This window comes from Salvelinus alpinus, chromosome 5, assembly GCF_045679555.1.
Source record: "Salvelinus alpinus chromosome 5, SLU_Salpinus.1, whole genome shotgun sequence".
Classification (NCBI taxonomy): Eukaryota; Metazoa; Chordata; class Actinopteri; order Salmoniformes; family Salmonidae; genus Salvelinus; species Salvelinus alpinus.
The window spans coordinates 31874255-31901029 of NC_092090.1; the positions used below are offsets into that span (position 1 = coordinate 31874255).

At 45.3% G+C, this 26775-nt stretch overlaps 1 protein-coding gene across 4 annotated transcripts in view; it reads left to right on the forward strand.

Annotated features, from left to right (window-relative positions):
- Positions 1-26775, forward strand: part of LOC139575924 (spondin-1-like) — a 148377-nt gene that overhangs the window by 96639 nt on the left and 24963 nt on the right. For all 4 annotated transcript variants that reach the window (XM_071401381.1, XM_071401382.1, XM_071401383.1 and 1 more), the window contains exon 7: positions 25087-25151. In XM_071401381.1, the coding sequence (XP_071257482.1) occupies positions 25087-25151 (65 nt within the window). The remainder of the gene's footprint in view (positions 1-25086; positions 25152-26775) is intronic.

Sequence of the window (26775 nt, forward strand, 5' to 3'; positions counted from 1 at the left end):
AAGCCCTATAGGCTTTTGGTGTGAAGCCCAATCTACTTTTCTGCTGATTCGTCAGTCTCCAAATGCGAGAGATCCCTCCTTCCTCTCCTGCCCTGAGAATGCACTAGGAATCAGAGCAAAAATGGCAATCTGTGCCACTGTATTTATCTGAACACCGTAACCACCTTATCCCCTTATCTGTGTGTGTGTGTGTGTGTGTGTGTGTGTGTGTGTGTGTGTGTGTGTGTGTGTGTGTGTGTGTGTGTGTGTGTGTGTGTGTGTGTGTGTGTGTGTGTGTGTGTGTGTGTGTGTGTGTGTGTGTGTGTGTGTGTGTGTGTGTCCATGGAGTCGGATAGTATGTGTCTGGTTGTTAAAGCGGCCAATTCACTTTCATGTTTTTCTTTCCAGTAGCCTACAGTACCTGCTACTATAAAGAACATGGACGTCATCCTTTATCGACTCACATTAGGCCTTTGTTGTTTCATGGACTTTGATGCTGTTATCTGATGTAACAGGCATGGGGGGCAAATACTCTTTAAACGGGGTTGTGTGAATCATCTATTAATCCATTCACTTGATAACAAAAAAAACATGACTGTTTCCCTTATTGCTTCCATTCTTCGCTGAGGAAAGGTATGGCATGTTTATTTATCCTAGAGAGGTACATTCTCAGTCTCTCCATAACTACATGAAATGGCTGCTCTATAACATGCGCAAATGTACTGTAATGTTATTTCGAGGCAGAGTTGACATCTGTGTTGATTCTCCAGTAAGTTTTATCTGCCACCACTTCCATCATAGTCCAGAGATCCTGTGTTTTATCTTGAACGTGATTATTCTGACAGTTTGAAACTGAAACACAAATGAAGTTAGACAGCAGATATTTCTAACCTAACGTCGCTGCAGTCACTGCAGCTGCAGCGGCAGCAGGCGGAGATTCTAATGTGTTCATTAAATTGGAAAGCAAACAAATCGGTGCGGGAGTGGTTCCTGTCATTAATTGAGTACTGCAGGCAGGGGCTGCGGCGTGCGTTGCTAAGGTAATGATGTGTGGCGCGTGTGTCATTAAGCCAATAAATCCAGGCGTTACCGGTCATTAACCCTAATGGCAAAGTTGTGTGAAGCGGCACAAGTGGCTGGGGTTTATTTATGGCAGGCTACTTTGGTGTTTGTGGCGAACTTATCAACTTAGCGCCGTAGCTAATGAACAGATTGGACCCAGTGCTCCCAACACACTTTCTTTCTTTCTCTCTCTCTCGGTCTCTCTCAGGATGATGGAGAAGAGATTCAGCAGGGATGGGATGTGAGGAGAGGGCGGTGGATGCAGCAAAACAGTCTAGATGAAGTCTCATGCACTTTTAAAATGGTGTTTTAAATAAATAAAAAATATTGTTAGTTTTATTGGCTTCGTTATTCCGGGAGATAAGACATGACATTCAGAAACATATGAATCATATCAGGAAAGGAAATATGATTGCCTTGCTGGGAATGTTGCGTGGAGTGGGGTACTGTATGATGGCCTGTGGGAGGTATACCAGCAGTAATGGCTATATAATTGAAGTAGTGCTCTCTCAGCGTCTGAGGGAGCAGATTGACACACTCCCGAATCTCAGAAAGCCCCATAAATCTATTTCGTATATGAATGGAGCAGCTCACGGATGACGTCATTCACTTTTAAGTTCAATTTCTGAGATGATGAGGGGCTGATTGAGACCCTACACTCTGGGGAGGCTGGGTCAGAGCACTCTGTCCTGACATAGAGGGAGAGTGGCATAGAGGATGTGGAATGGAGAGTGACTGACATTGTGGGAGAGTGGTTCGTACATAAGGGGTCTGTACTAGTGGGGAGAGTGATTTTGACATAGGGCAAAAGGAGGTCTGTACATAGGGGAACAGTAGATCTATGGATGGAGAGAGTGATAGAGATTCTGAGGATAGTGGTGTAGGGTACCTGACATGGGGGAAAGTGGTTGTGACACAGGGCTCTGAAGGGACCATCACAATCACCGATCATTCGCTTTCATCCCAGTCAAGTTACCTTTCCCATTCTCTTCCCTGGAAAATATAGAACTTCTCCTCCCAGGAAGATCATCCATGTTGTTGGGAGTTTGTGGAAGTCATAGCTGTGACCTTCCATAATGTATTCCCTCTGAATGACAGTTACATAATGATGGGTGACACACTGACACATCACTCCTCAATACGCAGAAGAAAGCTGGGAACACTGAATGACCCTTGAATTGATAGATCTGAGTTACTGATTGGATGAAGAATCCATCCACTTGTCATCACAGTCTTAAATCAGTTTCTGATTAGAATGCAAAACACGCTGTACTACAGGAATATCTAGACACATCTATTTAGTAGGCCTGCAAATAAGCAGTTTCTTCACGTTGAGCCTAAAAAAGGTTTAGAGAGAGAGAGAGAGAGAGAGAGAGAGAGAGAGAGAGAGAGAGAGAGAGAGAGAGAGAGAGAGAGAGAGAGAGAGAGCAGAAGAACAGCTCCTGACTTATTATAACTTTTTGGTTGTTAAGAGCGAGATTGACATTAAATTAGCAAAACATTTATAGGTAATCAAATTGTACAACTAAAGATCAACACAGGAGTAAAATATTGACAGAGAGTGAGTTAAAAGACCAATCTTCATCGTGGTAGCTAGCCAAATTCAAATCTGTCAGCTAGTTTACTGTATAGCTCCAACTGTTTACTGCTGGTAACCATAGCAACATGGCCACTGAGGCAGCGCTAGCAGCAGCAGAGACTGAGAGAGACTCCCCCCACTTTTTTTTTGAATACCCTGCAGAAATCAAATCAGAAAAGGGAAGAATCAATTTTAAACACAGAATTCTGAGGGAGAACCCATAAACGTTGTTTGCCGACTGCTCACAAAACAGGACTGTTACAAACCTGTTATTTTACATAGACCACACTACTGCCTGGCATACAGCTGTAACCAGGCATTTCAGCTATACCACAAAGAAAGGCATCTGCAAGGGAAGGCAAATCCACATTTTTGAGGACAGCGATAAGGACCAGGAAAACAGGTTTCTGACAGTAAACATGTGCCAGAACGGCACTGTCATGGTCCAGGGCAGTGAGGCTGCACTCAGCTTTTTTGTGCAGGACTTCCCCACCCTTAGGAAGATAGTGGAATGGAAAAAAGACAAGGACAGCACCCGACCTCTCCACTCACCTCAGGCACCCCAACAGCAGGACTATCCTCCCCCCTGCCTGCCTACAACCACCAGAGCCAAGACCACACTACCATCAGCCTGCTGAGAGACAGGCTGGCTCTGTTAGAAGTATGGGTTATTGAGCTGAAGGAGCAGCCCCCCAGCTACAGCACCACCAGCCCAGACACAGAGCTTCTACAGGACCAGATCAACCAGTGCAGTACTCAGCTGAAGAACTCTGTCCAGGAAATGAGAGAGAGCCTTACCACAGCGCTTGAGGAGGTAAAGGCCACCATGAGGAGAGAGCTGGTGCAGGTAAAGGAGGAGATGGCAAAGGAGTTGTCTGTCATCAAGATGGTGCTACAGCACAGAGAACAGACTGTAGAGACTCCTAGAGAGAAGCTGCAGCCCCTCACCACCCCTAACAACCCCACTGACCCACCTTTACCCACAACCCCCCCCCCATACCGACAACACTTTACCCACACCCCCAGTCAACAAGGAGGCTCACATGGGGACACCTACAACAGAGAGAATCTCCCTGCCCCCCCCTTGACACACCCCCTTGACACACCCCTCCATGTACACAGGCCCTGTGTACCCCAGCCACAGACCGTAAACCCACTAATCTGGTAAAACCCACTGAGGTGGCCATCCTCAATGACTCAAATGGGAAATTCATCCAAGAGGATAAATTCTTCCCCCACCATAAGATGTCCAATATATGGTGCCCAAAAACACAGGATGCACTACACATCCTGTCCCAGCCTGACTTTGGCACACCAGGCCACATTATTATTCACACCGGCACCAACAACCTGCGAGAGGAGCAGGAGAGAGTAGGCAGCCTGGTCAACAGAGTAGCAGAAAGGGCCTCTGAGTCGTTCCCCAACTCCCACATCACCATCTCCACTCTGCTGCCCCGCAAAGACTTTCATCCCTGTACCATTCAGAAAGTCAACGCTGATATCACCAGAGGGTGTGGCCTAATCCCGAACGTGCACGTTGCTCACCACCCAACAATCACCCCAGAGCATCTGCATGAACACTCCCACCTTAGGAGGCAAACAGTAGGGATGTTTGCCAAGTCTCTAAAGGACGTGGCACTTGGTAGACAAATTCCCCATGCTGCACTGGACAGAGGACCACCCAGAGACCCCTACCAGACCACTGCACCACCAAGGAGCCCCAGGCCCCCTCAACGCCCCACCAGAACCAGCGCACCCCACAGGCCCCACCCACCACCAGAGCATCACCACTTCCATCGGCTCCAGACTGGACCGGGCCCAGCCTACTACCTCACACCAGACCACCACCTCTACCAGACCAGAGAGGAAGCCCCACGGCCCAGACTTGGCCCCCCTCCACCCCACAGGGCCCAACAGCAGGACCAGCGCAGCTACGCAAAGGTCGTCAGAGGACAAGAGAACCCTGTAGGATTAAGTGAGATTAAACAGCTCCTCCAATACATCTGCACTAAACTGCACTAAACACATACGGACGCATGCATGCACACACACACACACACACACACATACACACATGAATAGGAATATATATATATATATATATATATATATATATATATATATATATATAAATATTCCTATTCATTGAACAAGTAAACTTTTAGTACAATAGGTGTGTGTGTGTGTGTGTGTGTGTGTGTGTGTGTGTGTGTGTGTGTGTGTGTGTGTGTGTGTGTGTGTGTGTGTGTGTGTGTGTGTGTGTGTGTGTGTGTGTGTGTGTGTGTGCATGCGTCTGTGTGTGTGTGTGCATGCATGCGTCCGGCTGACATTGTCACTCACTGCCCCACAGGCTACAGAGAGGTAATTGTGCCATCACAGAAACACAGCTCTGTCAATAGAGGCAGAGACTCTGGAGGACTGATCATTTGGTACAAATCCGAACTACAAAATCGAATTGATCCCCTCAAAATGTGTTGCAAAAGATGTGTTGCTTTGCGCAATATATATCCCTCTCACAGAATCCCCATATTATTCAGAGGAGATCTTCCCCACCCTTGAGGAAGACACGTGCCATTTCCAGGCCCAGGGAAATGTGCTCATCTGTGGGGACACAAATGCGCGCACAGGAACACTACCTGATCTAACGAGCACACGAGGGGACAGCTTTATTACAGGCCATACTGTTTCTAACTGTCTTCATCTCCCCCATAGAAACAACAGTGACAGCACCGTCAACAAAAACGGAAGGGATCTGTTGCAGCTCTGTAGAAGCCTGGGTCTGTACTTTGTCAATGGTAGGTTACGAGGGGGCTCTTTGGGGAGATTCACCTACTGCTCACCTCTTGGCCACAGTACAGTAGACTATAGGATTACAGACATTGACCCTTTCTCTATCAGCCAATTCACTAAACCACTAACACCTCTGTCTGATCACAGCCAAATTACGTTGTTCCTCAAAAGAACAGACATGGAAACAACTACACATTCACAGCCCAGTAAGCTGTAGAACATCAGAAAGTCATACAGATGGGCCCAAAACAGCACGGAAGAATACCAGAAAGCAACCTGTAACCAAAATATCCAAACACTCTTAGATAACTTTCTGGATACCACATTCACTCACAGTAAAGAAGGCATCAATCAAGCAGTAAAAAAAGGTCAACTATATATTCAGGAAATGGCAAAAGAAGCACAATTGAAATGGATGAAAAACAAAACAAAAAACACCACAGATGACAACTGGTTTGATGCAGATTGTAAAATTATAAGGAAAAAACTTAGACCACTATCCAACCAAAAGCACAGAGACCCAAATAATGGTGAATTATGCCTTCATTACTGTGAGACTTTAAAACTCTATAAACGTACACACAAAACCAAAAAAGCACAGTACAACATCAAGCAGCTGCCACTAATTGAGGAGTCCATAAACACAAACAACTTCTGGCAAAATTGAAAATAAATAAATAAATCGAAACAAAAGAAAATAGCGATTCAAGATGGTGACATATGGACAACTCATTTTGAAACACTTTACAACACCGTTCAAATTGACAAAAACGCAGAACAACGCCAAATTCATGAGAGAAAAAGAGAAAAAGCTATAAAGGACAATCAAAATCCATTGGACTCCCCAATTACTGACCAGGAGCTAGTTGAGAACAAGTACTCATTTACAACTGCGACCTGGCAAGATAAAGCAAAGCAGTGCGACAAAAACAACAAAAGAGTTACACATAAACAAATGTACAGTCAATAAAACAATAGAAAGATCTATGTACAGTGTGTGCAAATGTAGAAGAGTAGGGAGTTAATGCAAATAATTACAATTTAGGATTAACACTGGAGTGATAGATGTGCAGATGATGATGTGCAAGTAGAGATACTGGGGTGCAAAAGAGCAATATGATAAATAACAATATGGGGACGAGGTAGTTGGGTGTGCTATTTACAGATTGGCTGTGTACAGGTACAGTGATTGGTAAGCTGCTCAGACATATTATGCTTAAAGATAGAGAGGGAGATATAAGTCTCCAGCTTCAGTGATTTTTGCAATTCGTTCCAGTCATTGGCAGCAGAGAACTGGAAGGAAAGGCAGCCAAAGGAAGTGCTGGCTTTTGGGATGACCAGTAAAATATACCTGCTGGAGCGCGTGCTATGGGTGGGTGTTGCTGTGGTGACCAGTGAGCTGAGATAAGGCGGGGCTTTACCTAGCAAGGACTTATCAATGACCTGGAGCCAGTGGGTTTGGCGATGAATATGTAGCGAGGGCTAGCCAACGAGAGCATACAAGTCACAGTGGTGGGTAGTATATGGGGCTTTGGTGACAAAACGGATGGCAATGTGATAGACTCCATCCAGTTTGCTGAGTAGAGTGTTGGAGGCTATTTTGTAAATGACATCGCCGAAGTCGAGGATCGGTAGAATAGTCAGTTTTAAGAGGGTATTTTTGGCAGCATGAGTGAAGGAGGCTTTGTTGCAAAATAGGAAGCCGATTCTAGATTTAATTTTTGGATTGGAGATGCTTAATGTGAGTCTGGAAAGAGAGTTTACAGTCTAACCAGACACCTAGGTATTTGTAGTTGTCCACATATTCTAAGTCAGAACCGTCCAGAGTAGTGATGCTAGTTGGGTGGGTGGGTGCACTCAGCGATCGGTTGAAGAGCATGCATTTTGTTTTACTAGCATTTAAAAGTAGTTGGAGGCCACAGACGGAGTGTTGTATGGCAATGAAGCTTGTTTGTAGTTTGTTAACATTGTCAAAAGAAGGGCCAGATGTATACAGAATGGTGTCGTCTGCGTAGAGGTGGATCAGAGAATTACCAGCAGCAAGAGCGACATCATTGATATATACAGAGAAAAGAGTCGGCCCGAGAATTTAACCCTGTGGCACCCCCATAGAGACTGCCAGAGGTCCGGACATCAGGCCCTCCGATTTGACACACTGAACTTTATCTGAGAAGTAGTTGGTGAACCAAACGAGGGAGTCATTTGAGAAACCAAGGCTATTGAGTCTGCCGATAAGAATGCAGTGATTGACAGAGTCGAAAGCCTTGGCCAGGTCGATGAAGACGGCTGCACAGTACTGTCTTTTATTAATGGCGGTTATGATATCGTTTAGGACCTTGAGCGTGGCTGAGGCACACCAATGACCAGCTCGGAAACCAGATTGCATAGTGTAGAAGGTATGGTGGGATTCGAAATGGTCGGTGATTTGTTTGTTAACTTAGCTTTTGAAGATTTTAGAAAGGCCGGGCAGGATGGATAAAGGTGTGTAACAGTTTGGGTCTAGAGTGTCTCCCCCTTTGAAGAGGGGATGACCGCGGCAGCTTTCCAATCTTTGGTGAAGGAGGGGCTTTGGCAAGTTACCGCAGGGGGTGCAGAGCTGTTGTCCGGGGTAGGGGTAGCCATGTGGAAAGCATGGCCAGCCGTAGTAAAATGCTTATTGAAATTTTCGATTATCGTAGATTTATCGGTGGTGACAGTGTTTCCTATCCTCAGTGCAGTGGGCAGCTGGGAGGAGGTGCTCTTATTCTCCATGGACTTTACAGTGTCCCAGACTTTTTGAAATTAGTGCTACAGGATGCACATTTCTGTTTGAAAAAGCTAGCTTCTGCTTTCCTAACTGACTGTGTATATTGTTTCCTGACTTCCCTGAAAAGTTGCATATTGCGGGGGCTATTCCAGGCAAATGCAGAATACCAGATAATGTTTTTGTGCTGGTCAAAGGGCTGTCAAGTCTGGGGGGAACCAAGGGCTATATCTGTTCTTAGTTCAATTTTTTTTGAGTGTGACATGCTTATTTAAGATGGTAAGGAAAGCACTTTTAAAGAGCAATCAGACATCGTCTACTGACGGGATGAGGTCAATATCCTTCCAGGATTCCCGGGCCAGGTCGATTAGAAAGGCCTGCTCGCTGAAGTGTTTTAGGGAGCGTTTGACAGTGATGAGGGGTGGTCGTTTGACAGTGGACCCATTACGGACGCAGGCAATGAGGCAGTGATCGCTGAGATCCTGGTTGAAAACAGCAGAGGTGTATTTTGAGGGCAAGTTGATCAGGATGATATCTATGAGGGTGCCCATGTATGCGGATTTGGGGTTGTACCTGGTAGGTTCTTTGATAATTTGTGTAAGATTGAGGGCATCCACCTTAGATTGTAGCATATCCCAGTTTAGGTCACCTAACAGTACGAACTCTGAAGATAGATGGGGGGCAATCAATTCACATTTGGTGTCCAGGGCACGGCTGGAGGCTGAGGGGGGTCTATAACAAGCGGCAACGGTGAGAGACTTGTTTCTGGAAAGGTGGATTTTTAAAAGTAGAAGCTCCAATTTTTTGGGCACAGACCAGGATTGTATGACAGAACTCTGCAGGCTATCTCTGCAGTAGATTGCAACTCCGCTCCCTTTGGCAGTTCTATCTTGTTGGAAAATGTTTTATTTGGGGATATACATTTCAAGATTTTTGGTGGCCTTCCTAAGCCAAGATTCAGTCACGGATAGGACATCAGGGTTGGCGGAGTGTGCTAAAGCAGTGAATAAAACAAACTTAGGGAGGATGCTTCTAATGATAACATGCATGAAACCAAGTATTTTATGGTTACAGAAGTCAACAAATGAGAGCGCCTGGGGAATGGGAGTGGTGCTGGGGACTGCAGGGCCTGGGTTAACCTCTACATCACCAGAGGAACAGAGGAGGAGTAGGATAAGGGTACTGCTAAAGGCTATAAGAACTGGTTGTCTAGTGCCTTTGGAAAAGAGAGTAAAAGGAGCAGATTTCTGGGCGTGGAAAAATAGATTCAAGGCATAATCTACAGACAAGGGCATGGTAGGATGTGAGTACATTGGAGATACACCTAGGCATTGAGTGACAATGAGAGAGTTTTTGTCTCTTGAGGGACCAGTTAAGCCAAGTGAGGTCACCGCATGTGTGGGAGGTGGAACAGAAGGCCTATCTAAAGCATATTGGGCAGGGCTGGGGGCTCTACAGTGAAATAAGACAATAATCACTAACCAAAACAGCAATAGACAAGGCATATTGACATTAGGGAGAGACATGTGTAGCCGAGTGATCATAGCGTCCAATGAGTAGCAATGGATGAGTCAGGGAATAACAAATAACAAGCACAGTTAACATGTTCTCCCCGTCAGGTTCCGAGGGAATCTGTATTCCAAAAACAAACAACGGATTTGACAGCTCTGGCAGCAGCAGCACGTCCATATCCAAAGCTGACTGAGGGTTGATTTGAAAACCCAGCTCAGCCCAGCGTAGGTCTAATGCTGTGTGATATGAACAGGAAGAGAGAGTTTGTACTGTAGCCTATCTGGGCTTCTGGATTAAATGGTGGTATTCTACAACATTTGATGACAGTGGTGATGTTGAAGCCATGCAGTGTATGAGGCCCTGCTAAAGTGAATAGGGCATTAGTTTTCTGTAAACATTGCCTTAACCCCAGTCAATCACGTCATCCAGTGAACCACTCTCACGATATTGAGTTGTAGAGCCGGTGTACTACATTACAATGGGGCCTCAGTCATTGGTAATCATATTATATTATTTGAACAAATTGATCCTCTACAGGTGTCCTTTGTCTGTCTGGCCGTCCGTCTGTCTGCTCTTCCATCTGTCTGTCTGTCTGTCCGTCCATCAGTATGTCCGTCTCACTCTCTTTCTTTCTCTCGCTGTCTATCTCTCTCGCTCGCTCGCTCGCTCTCACTCTCTCACTCTCTCTCATTCTCTCTCGCTCGCTCTTTCTCTCATTCTCTCTCTCTCGCCCTCTCTCTCTCATTCTCTCTCTCTCATTATCTCATTTTCCGTCTGTCAGATTGCCACAAAGTGTAGCCAAACACTATTGGAGTTTTACCCCCTCACCAGTCTGTCAAGGACCCTTAGTGATTATGTGTGTATGTTAAGCCGGGCGTACACTACACAATTTTGGCGCCGATTTATCTGTCCCAGACAGGTTTTTGAGATTGTACATAAAATCCCCATGTCGTTGCCTATTCGAGCCTATCACAACGTTCATTTAATATGCGCTGGTCAGAGACACAATCTGAGGGCTACCAAACACGTCTTTCAGCCATCCCAATCGTTTCAAACATCCCACTGGGCAAAAAGTGGTTGAATCAACCTTGTTTTCACATAATTTCACCCCCACAAAAATCTATGTGATGACGGTGAATCAACGTGGAAACTAATTGGATTTGCAAAAAGGCACCAACGTAAAGTCATTTACGTCTGTGCCCAGTGTGATATTTGATTTTATCCTCACAAAATCTGCAATGCTCTTGTAGTTTGAGAACGGTGATCAGCAATAGCCAATGATATGATGATGTTGCTTCGCATCCCCCAGAATGTGTAGATTCTCGAGCAGGAGCGATGACTACTACTAGTATGCATTTGTATTTGCCTTTAACGAAAGCCAAAGTGTGAAATCGTTACAGCTCTGAAGTTCACAAGCATTATTATTCAATTCAAAATGTATTGGCTAGATATTTCAACTCTGTATGACAATGTCTTACTGAAAACATGTATGAGGCTGCTTTGAGCCAAAGCTCGTTTTAGCTACGTTAATAATCGAATCATATCATCACGTCATTTTTTTGGGGCGAGACAGTGTGGTATTGAGAATGCATTTACTGACGTAAATCACAAAGCTCGTAAATTACAAAACGTTAATTAGTCTGTGAATGTGTGTGTGTGTGTGTGTGATCTGCAGTTAATGTATCTGAAACGAGTTGACTGCTTAACACACACTCACTTCTCAGTTGAAGTGTTTTGGCTCCAAATCACTGCATGTCTGATGTAGAAGCCTTAGAAAACACTATTTCCTGCTCACTGCCAAGAAGCATTTTGGTGTTTCTCTCTGCGTTGTACTTAGCACACGTTTGTGAAGATAAATGCAGTAGCCTATCTGCTGGTCCCCAGTGGTAGGAAAGAGGCTGGATGCTGGTTTATTGTTCTTTTTAAGTGCCATCGCAGCACTGTGTTATGGTCTCAAATTCCACTGCTCACTACGTTTGTCATTTTGGAAGATTAAGTACACTGTAGTCATTACTGACAAGGGTTTATTTTTTTCCCCTCTCTTGACATTGCTCTTGGTCATTCCCACTTTCTCTCTCACAATTTTGGGTTAACTTGTTATCTTTCTTTCTTCTGTCTCTCTTCTTCCCCTACATCTCAATCTCTCTCTCCTTCTGATCCCTGTTCGTATTCTACAGGGTATCTTAAACCTTGAGTCTCTGGATCTGTCGTTTTTTCCTGATTGCTCTGCCAAGGGAGGAGAGCTTTTGAACCCTCCCTCCACATCATTATTGAAGACTAAATGGCATTAAGTGTGGGCTGCGTGGGAGCCAAGCTGTCTCCTAAAGCCAGGAGGGAGCAGGTCCCCCATGCTCCAACTCAAAGAGTTATGGCTTACCTTTTACCGCCTCCTCCTCTCCTCCTCTTCTTCCTCTCACTCCTCTTCAAATGGTATTTTCAAATGCCAGGCATGTTACTAATCATGTCATTGCTACATTGGCTGGACATACTATAGAGCAAGTTAAAGTGTACAAATATTTGGGTGTGTTGGTTGATGATAAGCTGAGCTTCACTGTGCATGTAGAGAACTTGATAAGGAAGCTCAAGCTGAGAAAAGGTTTTTATTACCGTCATAAGGCTTGTTTTTCTCTGGAGGCCAGGAAGGAGCTGGTACGATGTACATTACTGGTGGTTTTAGATTTTAGTGATGTTATATATATGCAGGCCTCAGCCACTACCCTGAGAGCACTTGATTCAGTGTATCATGCAGCCCTCAGGTTCATTAAAAATCAAAAATATCTAACACATCATTGTGATCTCTACAGCACTGTTGGCTGGTCGTCATTGACCTTACGTAGGCTTAAACACTGGTATACACTGATTTATAAGGCTATACTGGGTAAAATGCCATTTTATCTCTGTTCTTTTTTTAGTCAGGTCGGTAAATACATTTAAATGACGGTCCCATTCTCATTTGCTTCTAACAGTACCAAAAATTAGAACAGGTCATGGTAGAAATAGTTTTATTTACTTAGCTCCGTGGTCCAGGAATTCTCTCCTGAACATTTAAAAATTTGGTGATCTAGTTTCGTTGGTGGAGTTTAAATCAAATCAAATCAAATGTATTTATATAGCCCTTCTTACATCAGCTGATATCTCAAAGTGCTGTACAGAAACCCAGCCTAAAACCCCAAACAGCAAGCAATGCAGGTGTAGAAGCACGGTGGCTAGGAAAAACTTCCTAGAAAGGCCAGAACCTAGGCAGAAACCTAGAGAGGAACCGGGCTATGAGGGGTGGCCAGTCCTCTTCTGGCTGTGCCGGTTGGAGATTATAACAGAACATGGCCAAGATGTTCAAATGTTCATAAATTACCACCATGGTCAAATGATAATAATCACAGTAGTTGTCGAGGGTGCAGCAAGTCAGCACCTCAGGAGTAAATGTCAGTTGGCTTTTCATAGCCGATCATTAAGAGTATCTATACCGCTCCTGCAGTCTCTAGAGAGTTGAAAACAGCAGGTCTGGGACAGGTAGCACGTCCGGTGAACAGGTCAGGGTTCCATAGCCGCGGGCAGAACAGTTGAAACTGGAGCAGCAGCACGGCCAGGTGGACTGGGGACAGCAAGGAGTCATCATGCCAGGTAGGAATGGAAGATTCGATATTGGCCGATAGTTTTTTATATTTTCTGGGTCAAGGTTTGGCTTCTTCAAGAGAGGCTTTATTACTGCCACTTTTAGTGAGTTTGGTACACATCCGGTGGATAGAGAGCCGTTTATTATGTTCAACATAGGAGGGCCGAGCACAGGAAGCAGCTCTTTCAGTAGTTTAGTTAGAATAGGGTCCAGTATGCAGCTTGAAGGTTTAGAGGCCATGATTATTTTCATCATTGTGTCAAGAGATATAGTACTAAAACACTTAAGTGTCTCTCTTGATCCTAGGTCGTGGCAGAGTTGTGCAGACTCAGGACAGCTGAGCTTTGGAGGAATACGCAGATTTAAATAGGAGTCCGTAATTTGCTTTCTAATGATCATGAGCTTTTCCTCAAAGAAGTTCATGAATTTATTACTGCTGAAGTGAAAGCCATCCTATCTTGGGGAATACTGCTTTTTAGTTAGCTTTGCGACAGTATTTCGGATTGTTCTATTTTCCTCAATTAAGTTGGAAAAATAGGATGATCGAGCAGCAGTGAGGGCTCTTCGATACTGCACGGTACTGTCTTTCCAAGCTAGTTGGAAGACTTCCAGTTTGGTGTGGAGCCATTTCCGTTCCAATTTTCTGGAAGCTTGCTTCAGAGCTCGGGTATTTTCTGTATACCAGGGAGCTAGTTTCTTATGACAAATGTTTTTAGTTTTTAGGGGTGCAACTGCATCTAGGGTATTGCGCAAGGTTAAATTGAGTTCCTCAGTTAGGTGGTTAACTGATTTTTAAGGGCATCAAGGAATCTTTGTGTTGTCTGAGAATTTATAGCACGACTTTTGATGCTCCTTGGTTGGGGTCTGAGCAGATTATTTGTTGCGATTGCAAACGTAATAAAATGGTGGTCCGATAGTCCAGGATTATGAGGAAAAACATTAAGATCTACAACATTTATTCCATGGGACAAAACTAGGTCCAGAGTATGACTGTGACAGTGAGTAGGTCCAGAGACATGTTGGACAAAACCCACTGAGTCGATGATGGCTCCGAAAGCCTTTTGGACTGGGTCTGTGGACTTTTCCATGTGAATATTAAAATCACCAAAAATGTGAATATTATCTGCTAAGACTACAAGGTCCGATAGGAATTCAGGGAACTCAGTGAGGAACGCTGTATATGGCCCAGGAGGCCTGTAAACAGTAGCTATAAAAAGTGATTGAGTAGGCTGCATAGATCTCATGACTAGAAGCTCAAAAGACGAGATATTTTTTTTTTTTTGTAAATTGAAATTTGCTATCGTAAATGTTATATTTACACTTGATGTATATATAAAATACGAGTGTAATTGTTTTTAGGAGAGCTGTTTTTAGTCAAAACAGTTTTTAACGTAACATGTCATTGTTGTTGTTGTATTTGTGTTTATAGTTTTGTTTAATGATGTGTTAGTGTATGTAAGTTGTTTTGTCTGAAATGTTGTTCCCCCTGCTGCTATTGGACCAGGTCTCTCTTTGAAAAGACATGTTATCTAAATGAGAAAAACCTGTTTAAATAAAGCTAAAATAAAAAATAAAAAAAAAATAAAAGTGCTACAAGTCTCTGTGAAGAGGTGAAGGAGTGAATATGCCAGGAGTCATCTCTCTCTCTCCTTCTCTCTCTTCTCCAGGACCTCTCTGCTTCCCTGCCAAGCAGATTGTGTGTATCACCTAGGAAAGATCTCTTGAACCCAAAGTGACAGTACAGCACAGTAAAGGGACTGCCATCGGCTCCACCAGCATCAACTTTTATACTTTAGGCACATTTACAGAGCAGTCAAAGCCAGTTACCACTGCTATATTTACTGCCTGGACTAAAAATGAAATAGAATATGTTTTCCCCCCTGTATGCAAGGCAATTACAGTGTGACTCTAGTGAGGCCTCTTTATCAAACGTTTCATAATGGATTAAAAGCAGTGGGCCAGAGAATGAGGCAGACGGGGCTACTGCTTGCGCTGACCGTGATCAGATAGACAGACTCCAGACCGGCCAATTAAAAGGCCACATATTAAATTTCCTCTCTCCATAGGGACAGGGGATGAGACGAGACCACTGTGAAAGTATTAACCTTTTAAAGCACACAGCCTTTCACTAAGTGTTATTTATCTTAGTGATGGAAGAATAGAAAATTATCTGCTGTGCCTGAGGTTTATTAGAGAGCCCGTGCAACTATATCAAGTTATCAAGTTTTACCTGTTTGGCTACCACTAGAACTTGACAGGTGGGAGGCATTGCCATGTAAATTCTACCTAGCCCGCTGGTTTATAGCTATGGTAATTACCATATTAAAATAGTCTGGATGAAGTGGCACTCTATCAGGCAGACAACTAATGTGTTCTGTCGAGGCATGGTCCATTTGATGATCTAGAGATGGGGATAAAGACAGCGCACCTCTGAAGACACTCTTAGGGTAAAACCACCAACATTTATTTTTTCATCTGTGTCCTTCCGGAAGCCATTATTGCAATCTGATGGCTTGAGAGAGTGTATGTTCAATGTGATGGTTCCCTAGTATGACACAGGTGTCACGCCTTGACCTTAGAGAGCCGTTTTATTTCTCTATTTGGTTAGGTCAGGGTGTGATGTGGGGTGGGCATTCTATGTTTTGTATTTCTGGCCTACTGAGAAGGTCCCCAGTCCTGGGTCGGCGACAAGGGTCCCCACAGCAGAGGCGCCACCAAAGTGGGGTGAGCCAGAGGTGGAGCGGGGTCTGCGTCATGCACCAGAGCCACCACCGAAGTAGACGGCCCACCCGGACCCTCCCCTATAGGTTCAGGTTTGCGGCTGGGAGTCCGCACCTTTGGGGGGGTGTACTGTCACGCCCTGACCTTAGAGAGCCGTTTTATTTCTCTATTTGGTTAGGTCAGGGTGTGATGTGGGGTGGGCATTCTATGTTTTGTATTTCTGTGTGTTTGGCCGAGTGTGGTTCCCAATCAGAGGCAGCTGTCTATCGTTGTCTCGGATTGGGAATCATACTTAGGCAGCCTGTTTTGCCACCTTAGTTGTGGGTAGTTGTCTTTGTTAGTGGCCTGTATAGCCCTAGTAAGCTTCACGTTCGTTTTTGGTGTTTCTTGTTTTGTTGGCGACATTCTTAATAAAGAAATATGTACGCTCTTCAGACGAACGTTACAGAAGATCCCACCACAAAAAGACCAAGCAGCGTTTTCTGGAAGAGTGGACATGGGAGGAGATAGTGGAAGGCAAGGTACCCTGGGCGCAGGCTGGAGAATATCGCCGTCCTAAGGAGGAGATAGAGGCGGCGAAAGCAGAGCGGCGACAGTACGAGGAGTTGGCACAGCGGAGCAGGCACGAGAGGCAGCCCCCCACATTTTTTGAGGGGGCGGGCACACGAGGAGATTGGCTGAGTCAGGTTGGAGACCTGAGCCAACTCCCCGTGCTTACCGTGGGGAGCATGTGACTGGTCAGGCACCGTGTTTTGCAGTGATGCACACGGTGTCTCCAGTGCGCACTCATAGCCCGGTGCGCTATATTCCAGCTCCCCGCATCGGCCGGGCTAGAGTGGGCATCCAGCCAGGATGGATGGTGCCGGCTCAGCGCATCTGGCCGGCTCAGCGCATCTGGCCTCCAGTGCGTCTCTACGGCCCAGGATATCCTGCGCCGGCTCTGCGCACTGTGTCTCCGATGCGCCTCCACAGCCCAGTGCGTCCTGTGCTAGCGCCCCGCATTTGCCAGGCGAAAGTAACCATCCAGCCAGGATGGGTTGTGCCAGCTCTACGCTTGAGACCTCCAGTGCGCCTCCACGGTCCAGTGTATCCGGTTCCTGCTCCACGCACCAGGCTTCCAGTTCATCTCCCCCGTCCGGTGAGACCTGTTCCGATTCCACGTACCAGGCCTCCAGTAGGTCTCCCCAGCCTGGTGAGCCCTGTGGCAGCTTCACTCACCAGGCTTCCTGTAAGCCTCCACAGACCAGTACGTCCTGTGCCTCCTCTCCGCACTCGCCCTGACGTGCGTGTCATCAGCCCGGTGCCACCGGTGCCGGTCCCACGCATCAAGCCTCCAGTGCGCCTACACACACCAGAGCTTCCGGCGACAGTTCCCAGTCCAGAGCTTCCGGTGACCGTTCCCAGTCCAGCGCTTCTGGCGACAGTTCCCAGTCCAGCGCTTCCGGCGACAGTTCCCAGTCCAGCGCTTCCGGCGACAGTTCCCAGTCCAGAGCTTCCGGCGACAGTTCCCAGTCCAGAGCTTCTAGCGACAGTTCCCAGTCCAGAGCTTCCGGCGACAGTTCCCAGTCCAGAGCTTCCGGCAATGTTCACAGTCCGGAACCTCCAACGACGGGCCACAGTCCGGAACCTCCATCGACGTGCCACACTCCGGAACCTCCAACTACGGGCCACAGTCCGCAACCTCCAACGACGGGCCACACTCCGGAACCTCCAGCGACGATCCCCAGTCCGGAGCCTGCAGCGAGGGTCCCCAGTCCAGGGCCTACAGCGAGGGTCCCCAGTCCGGGGCCTACAGTCCGGGGCCTACTGAGAAGGTCCCCAGTCCTGGGTCGGCGACGAGGGTCCCCGCACCAGAGGCGCCACCAAAGTGGGGTGAGCCAGAGGTGGAGCGTGGTCTGCGTCATGCACCAGAGCCACCACCGAAGTAGACGGCCCACCCGGACCCTCCCCTATAGGTTCAGGTTTGCAGCCGGGAGTCCGCACCTTTGGGGGGGGGGGGGTACTGTCACGCCCTGACCTTAGAGAGCCGTTTTATTTCTCTATTTGGTTAGGTCAGGGTGTGATGTGGGGTGGGCATTCTATGTTTTGTATTTCTGTGTGTTTGGCCGAGTGTGGTTCCCAATCAGAGGCAGCTGTCTATCGTTGTCTCGGATTGGGAATCATACTTAGGCAGCCTGTTTTGCCACCTTAGTTGTGGGTAGTTGTCTTTGTTTGTGGCCTGTATAGCCCTAGTAAGCTTTACGTTAGTTTTTGGTGTTTCTTGTTTTGTTGGCGACATTCTTAATAAAGAAATATATACGCTCACCACGTTGCACCTTGGTCCGGTCATTTCCCTTTCGACGAACGTGACAACAGGTAAGGAAATATCTAGCACAATTGTGTGATTTACAATGTCATCTTTTAGATGCATTTTGTGTCGACCGTGTGGATTAGTGGTATGTATGCTTGTCAGAAAGGGTCTACAATAATGCATGTTTTATGGTTGATCCTTGTATACCTTCCACCAATCATTGTGTATCAATCCCACATAAGTGCAGTGCAAGTAGTTTTAGTAGCGTTATTCCTTTACAGAGGTCTGTGAAATTATCCTTAACTTTCACAGATGTACCTGTCTGTACTGTATATTGAACTCTGGTGTTTGTTTCTATTAAAACCTACTGGTTAGATGTGGCCTGTAAGCCCTCTGTGCAGCAGATCAGCTTGGCCTCTCCTAGAGGGAGAGATGCTATAAATTCCCTCCCAAGGTTTTTATGGTAATGAGCGAGGCCACAGTGTGCAGAGAAGACCTAGAGAAGGAAGGTCAGACACAAAGGCAATTATATAAAGTTGAGGAAAAAGCACACATCTGCGAGCATGCAGAACACACACTTACACAAACAGTTGCCCAGGGTCCCTGCTCATCTGCGCAAACGTGCCTTAGGCATGCTGTAAGGAGGCATGAGGACTGCAGATGTGGCCAGGGAAATAAATTGCAATGTCCGTACTGTGAGACACCTAGACAGCACTACAAGGAGACAGGATGGACAGCTGATCGTCCTCGCAGTGGCAGACCACATGTAACAACACCTGCACAGGACCGTTATATCCGAACATCACACCTGCGGGACAGGTACAGGATGGCAACAACTGCCCAAGTTACACCAGGAACGCACAATCCCTCCATCAGTGCTCAGACTGTCCGCAGTAGACTGAGAGAGACTGGACTGAGGGCTTGTAGGCCTGTTGTAAGGCAGGTCCTCGCCAGACATCACCAGCAACAACGTCGCCTATGGGCACAAACCCACCGTTGCTGGACCAGAACAGGACTGGCAAAAAGTGCTCTTCACTGACAAGTTGCGGTTTTGTCTCACCAGGTGTGATGGTTGTATTCGCGTTTATCGTCTAAGGAATGAGCGTTACACCGAGGCCTGTACTCTGGAGCAGGATCGATTTGGAGGTGGAGGGTCCGTCATGGTCTGGGGCGGTGTGTCACAGCATCATCGGACTGAGCTTGTTGTCATTGCAGGCAATCTCAACGCTGTGTGTTACAGGGAAGACATCCTCATCCCTCATGTGGTACCCTTACTGCAGGCTCATCCTGACATGACCCTCCAGCATGACAATGCCCCCAGCCATACTGCTCGTTCTGTGCATGATTTCCTGCAAGAGGAATGACAGTGTTCTGCCATGGCCAGCGAAGAGCCCGGATCTCAATCCCTTTGAGCACGTCTGGGACCTGTTGGATCGGAGGGTGAGGGCTAGGGCCATTCCAGAAATATCCGGGAACTTCCAGGTGCCTTGGTGGAAGAGTGGGGTAACATCTCACAGCAAGAACATCACATCTTGTGCAGTCCATGAGGAGGAGATGCTCTGCAGTACTTAATGTAGCTGGTGGCCACACTAGATACTGACTGTTACTTTTGATTTTGATCCCCCCCCTTGTTTCAGGGACACACTATTCCATATATTTTAGTCACATGTCTGTGGAACTTGTTCAGTTTATGTTTCAGTTTTTGAATCTTGTTATGGTGATACAAATATGTACACATGTTAAGTTTGCTGAAAATAAACGCAGTTGACAGTGAGAGGATGTTTCTTTTTTTGCTGAGTTTATATATCTCTAACATCACCTTGTTCAGTGTGATTACATTTACAACCTTTGTCAACTTCATTAAATTAAATTCTACAAGCAGCAACCTGAGCTAATGCATCATATTCATTTGGAATCTTTCCTAAAAAGAGATGGAGGGCTTTTAAAAAGAGACCATCTTGTTATTTTGTGCTGAAATTAAATGAGATTATTTGCACCCTCGACAACCACTGTGATTATTATTATTATTTGACCCTGTTGGTCATCTATGAACATTTGAACATCTTGGCCATGTTCTGTTATAATCTCCACCCGGCACAGCTAGAAGAGGACTGGCAACCCCTCATAGCCTGGTTCCTCTCTAGATTTCTGCCTAGGTTCTGGCCTTCCTAGGGAGTTTTTCCTAGCCACCGTGCTTCTACACCTGCATTGCTTGCTGTTTGGGATTTTAGGCTGGGTTTCTGTACAGCACTTTGAGATATCAGCTGATGTAAGAAGAGCTTTATAAATACATTTAATTTGGTTTGTCAGGCTGTTCCCTCTCAGTCTGACAATGAGAGGAACAGAGACAAATCTAAGCTGGAGACAAAAACACTTTATTTTACAATGCCAATGCAGCTTTCCCAGATAGTCTATTTACATGTATTAGAAAAGAGCACTGCCACAATCGACAGTCTCCGGTACTATTCTAGATTGTCAGTAATCCACTCACTCAGTATGATCTCATACGTTTATTGACTATTGTACCAGTCATTATAACAATAACATCATTACACTATTATCTGTTGATCATCCTCAATACATATCCTCCCTGCAGTTGGCTAGCTGATGTTGTGTTAGCATTCACAACACGCTGAGTGGATGTTACAATCATTAGCACAGTGGTTTCCAATCAGAGACTTTCCCAGGTGCTACTCTAGGATTATGTTCATTATCTATTGTATGAGATTTGAGAGTATCATCACAGAGATGAATTGAGAGAGAGAGTGGGAGAGAAAAAGAGAGCGCAGAAGAGGGGAGAGTGAGAGGGAGAATGAAAGAGAGGGAGGGAGGGAGAGGGAGAATGAAAGAGAGGGAGAGATACGAGTGAAATAATCTCCATTTAGGCTTTTCAAGTTAAGTTTGAAAATAATTTCCCCGAAAAAAGGGACCATAAGTTGCTTATAGCATTCAAACACATTTTGAAGGCATTTCCTTTTGGTAAAAACTAAAAAAGGAGAAAAAAAAGTAATTTTCTCTAAAAGCACATTCTTTTCTTCCTTGCTGCTTTGTGTTGAGAAGCCTGTTGCGGCGTACTCTTTTGACGGCGTCCTGAAAGTGGCGGAGGAATAGGCTACCTTAACTATTCAAGCCAGAGCACTACCTGTGGTTGGTTCAATTAAATTAAATGGATTTTAAAGTGACTGGGGACTGGGGCTGGCTGACACGACATAGAATGCAGCGATCAGGGCAGGATGTTCTGAAGTGGATTGAGTGCGCTTCAAAAATCTGTCCCCCTTCTATCTCTTTGTTCCCTGAAGTGCCTTTTGAAGCAGACCACACACACACCACACATACACTGCCATCCACATCCAGAGATCTGTCAGTGTGCTCCTTCTGGGTCAGTGAGAGGAGAGAACAGATCATGTTGGAACCACCCTCTCTGCCTTAGGAGTAATGCTATAATGAAGCTCTATGGGGGCTGGAGATTGGAGTCTTGGAGTGGAGTATTGGAGTCTGGAGTAGAGCAGTGGTGTCATTAGACATAGCGATGGTTCACACAGACCTCTTAGTGCTCAGATGTATTCCTCATCAGCACACATCCCACTACAGTTGCTGGCTCATTCTCCCTCTCTCTTTTTCTCTTTCATCTGCTTTTTAGGGACTTCTCTCTGTTCTCTCTTTTGCTCTCTCTGTCTGTCTCTCTCAATCTCTCTCTCTTTTGCTCTCTCTCTCTCTCTCTCTCTCTCTCTCTCTCTCTCTCTCTCTCTCTCTCTCTCTCTCTCTCTCTCTCTTCCCCATGAGTGGAGAGTTTAATTCATCTATTTCCCTGATGTTTCCTTTCAAGTCGAAATCTAAAACACAATCATCAAGCCGACAGAGCTATTCTGAACAACACTGGGCCATTATGTTTCTTTGGCAACAAAGTACTTGTCTGAAACAAGGCATAGACTCACAACAATAGACACAGCAGGAACTGAAGAGGAGTCTTGACGGGGTATATGCTCAAATGAGCAGCCTTAGTTTATCAGTTTGTTTTGTGCTTTCTGGTACAGAGTAACCTGTTGTTTGACACTGAGGTGGTCCACAATAGGGGGATTCCTAACGAAACTAGAACAAAACAAGACCATGATCTTTTTCATTCTCATGAAATTGTATCCATAGAAAGGTCCTTTGGGGGAAGGATTGTTGACATATATTTGACATTTGTATCTTAAAGCATAATTAAAAAATATATATTATTTGTATATGTGTGAATTGTTGGCCTTACCTAGGCCTCCTTTATTCATGTTTATATTTTTCAATATTCATATATCAATGTAAGAAAATTGTTATTGCAATTAAACTACTACTCATTACAGAGCAAGCGGTAAAGCTTCATATGACACAAATCTTTTATTTTAGAACTTACAGATGAAACATTATGGTGCCTTATGGGTAAGGCCAAAATTTCACAAATGTCCCAACTTCAATTATTTTTTTCTCAGTTATGCTTTAAGATACAAACGACAAATGTATGTCAGCAATCCTTCCTCCAAAGGACCCTTCTATGGACAACATTTAGTCAAAATCCCCAAAATCATGGTCCTGTTTTCGTCTAGTTTATACATACAGTACACATACAGTACACTTTGTGATACACGTTCTGCCATACTGTAAGATGGACATCTAGTTGATAAGTATGCCCACATTCTGTTCCATATTCTGTGTATTCTGTGTCCAGTGCATGTAGTTTATGTATTCAGTGATAGTAGCCCGTTCCCTCATGGCATTTGGAAACGACCATATGGTCTTTGCTGTCTCAACCAGAGCTAGCTGGATCCTGCACTGCCTTTCCCACCGCATTCAGTAGACAGAAGCAGTGGAGTTCAGAGGTGCTACACAAACCCCCCGATTAGGTTCCAGTCAGGCTTCCTGGCTGATTACAGAGCGCCTCATCACTTAGCCGGAGGGGAACAGGTTATCCTCAAGAGCTGCTGGGGAAATCAGGCAAGGTCTCAAAGGGTGTGTGGCTTTTGCTGACTACTGAAGTGAGACGGTGTTACCACAAGCTAGCTGTGATCCCATTGGTATTACAAGTAAATGTGTTAAGAGAGGTGTGGAAAAAGGTTCAGAGGTCATTTGCAGTATGAATAAGCCTTATGACTGCTTACGTGTACTGGCAGTGCAGATCTAGAGGTCAGAACAGGGGTTTTAAACTGCTGTCAGTGTGTGCAGGGTTTTTCCCCACCCAGCACTAACACAGCTGATTCAAATAATCTACAAATTGTGGTCTTCGATGAAGACCAGTTAGTTAAATCAAGTGTGTTAGAGCTGGGCTGGAACAAAAGCCTGCCTGCGATGCAGTTCTCGAGGACAAAGAAAGGACGTCAGCTCTGTATGACTGGGTGGGGCTCACAGCCTTTTACTATGGGTAACTATCTTACAGGAAATAATTAAAAAATGATTACCCAACATACAGGAATGTGACTGGATGGTACTGGAACAGAATCCTCTAATGGAAACATTAATTGGTGGCTTGTAAAGCGATGATCTGGCATTGGATACTTAACTTTGATCTTTATAGAAGCCACAGGTGCAAACATGCCCGGTGGCAGATGTCTAGCAAGATGTGCTGAGCTGCAGTTTTCTTTTCTTCTGAGGACTTGTGTTCGATGTTCATTGTTCTTCGGGACAAATTGTTTCCATCTATGTCACCATTTACAGTCTCGGCCAAATGATAGCCTTATAATTGCTGTTTTACATATGAACCAATATATCCATATTTTCTAATGTGCTTTATCTGTACCATTTTGTAAAGGCATCAAAAAAGCCCAGAACCAGGGTTTGGTTCATTTCACATATGGCAGAATGTACTCTTCAGTCTACTGTACATCACACAGTCTCTCTCAGCTATAACAATACAAACAGAATGTTCTAGTCAGCTGCTAGCCACCTATTCACAGCCAAAGAGCCATTACCGCCACAATGTGATGTCATAAATCGCAGCCGTAATGAAAAAGTCTGGGCGCAAATGAGCCATTGTGGTGCTCAAACACTTTTAATTGTGTCTTTTGCAGTCACAGTGATCCTATTGTGCTTTGTTCTTAAGAAATATGGTTTCCACATGGAATGGGCCAGAGCGTTTAATATGTATAATGCTGTTATCCCAGAGATATGTTTACTGTTGAACATTAAACCGATTTGATATAATAGTTTCATGTCCACACCACATTTCTATGTGATGGACAGGAGAACTATTATTTCACAAACCAATCTAGTAGAAAGGCAAAACTGATGTCGATTAAACGTTTTCTCATAACTCTCAAGGTTTCTTCTTTGTTGTGACTGGATGTCGAGGGAGCTGTGTCTCTCTCAGGTCTGAGTTCAGTCTGGGGTTAAATCCTGCTCTGTGCTTTGAGTGTTTTATCTGATCTGGGAGGGCTCTGAGAGCCCTGCGGTGTCCAGAGCTACTGATTAAATATTTATGCAGGTTTTATGAAGTGGTGATGCCGGCGCTCCATCTGAAGTGACACACGCTGTATTCATCACTCCTTTGTCTCAGAGAGAAAATTGGAAGAGGTGGAAATAAACTGACCTTCATCCGTTCTCTCCCCTCATCTGGAAGTGTAATGTTCTGAATATGGCTGAGCCTCTATCTGTCAGATGACAAGTGAATTTGTTGAGCAAATCTCTCTCTCTCTCTCTCTCTCTCTCTCTCTCTCTCTCTCTCTCTCTCTCTCTCTCTCTCTCTCTCTCTCTCTCTCTCTCTCTCTCTCTCTCTCTCTCTCTCTCTCTCTCTCTCTCTCTCTCTCTCTCTCTCTCTCTCTCTCTCTCAGGGTGATGACGTCCTGACAGTCATCAAAATGAAGGCGCAGTGGCCTGCCTGGCAACCCTTGAATGTGTGAGTAGTCCAACAGTAACCTCCTCTATCATCTCTCTCTGTTTCTCTCACTCTTTCTCTCTGACTAACTCACTCACACTTTCTCCTGAGGGATTGACCCATTCTGCAGCTATGTCCTTTTTCCTTCCTCTCTCTCCTTTCTATATGCCACCCTCACCCTTCTTCTTCTCTCTCCTTTCTATATGCCACCATTCTTCTTCTCCCTCCTTTCTATATTACACCCTCACCCTTCTTCTTCTCTGTCCTTTCTATATGCCACCTTCACCCTTTTTCTTCTCTCTCCTTTCTATATGCCACCCTCACCTTTTTTCTTCTCTCTCCTTTATATATGCCACCCTCACCCTTCTTCTTCTCTCTCCGTTCTATATGCCACCCTCACCCTTCTTCTTCTCTCTCCTTTCTATATGCCACCCTCACCTTTCTTATTCTCTCTCCTTTCTATATGCCACCCTCACCTTATTTTTCTCTCTCCTTTCTATATGCCACCATTCTTCTTCTCCCTCCTTTCTATATGCCACCCTCACCCTTTTCTTCTCTCTTCTTTCTATATGCCACCCTCACCCCTTTTCTTCTCTCTCCTTTCTATATGCCACCCTCACCCTTCTTCATTTCTCTCCTTTCTATATGCCACCTTTCTTCTTCTCTCTCCTTTCTATATGCCACCCTCACCCTTTTCTTCTCTCTCCTTTCTATATGCCACCCTCACCTTCTTCATCTCTCTCCTTTCTATATGCCACCCTCACCCTTTTTCTTCTCTCTCCTTTCTATATGCCACCCTCACCTTCTTCTTCTCTCTCCTTTCTATATGCCACCCTCACCCTTTTCTTCTCTCTCCTTTCTATATGCCACCCTCACCTTCTTCTTCTCTCTCCTTTCTATATGCCACCCTCACCCTTCTTCATCTCTCTCCTTTCTATATGCCACCCTCACCCTTCTTCTTCTCCCTCCTTTCTATATGCCACCCTCACCCTTCTTCTTCTCGCTCCTTTCTATATGCCACCCTCACCCTTCTTCTTCTCCCTCCTTTCTATATGCCACCCTCACCCTTCTTCTTCTCCCTCCTTTCTATATGCCACCCTCACCCTTCTTCATCTCTCTCCTTTCTATATGCCACCCTCACCCTTTTTCTTCTCTCTCCTTTCTATATGCCACCCTCACCCTTTTCTTCTCTCTCCTTTCTATATGCCACCCTCACCTTCTTCTTCTCTCTCCTTTCTATATGCCACCCTCACCATTTTCTTCTCTCTCCTTTCTATATGCCATCCTCACCTTCTTCTTCTCTCTCCTTTCTATATGCCACCCTCACCCTTCTTCATCTCTCTCCTTTCTATATGCCACCCTCACCCTTCTTCTTCTCCCTCCTTTCTATATGCCACCCTCACCCTTCTTCTTCTCTCTCCTTTCTATATGCCACCCTCACCTTTTTTCTTCTCTCTCCTTTATATATGCCACCCTCACCCTTCTTCTTCTCTCTCCGTTCTATATGCCACCCTCACCCTTCTTCTTCTCTCTCCTTTCTATATGCCACCCTCACCTTTCTTATTCTCTCTCCTTTCTATATGCCACCCTCACCTTATTCTTCTCTCTCCTTTCTATATGCCACCATTCTTCTTCTCCCTCCTTT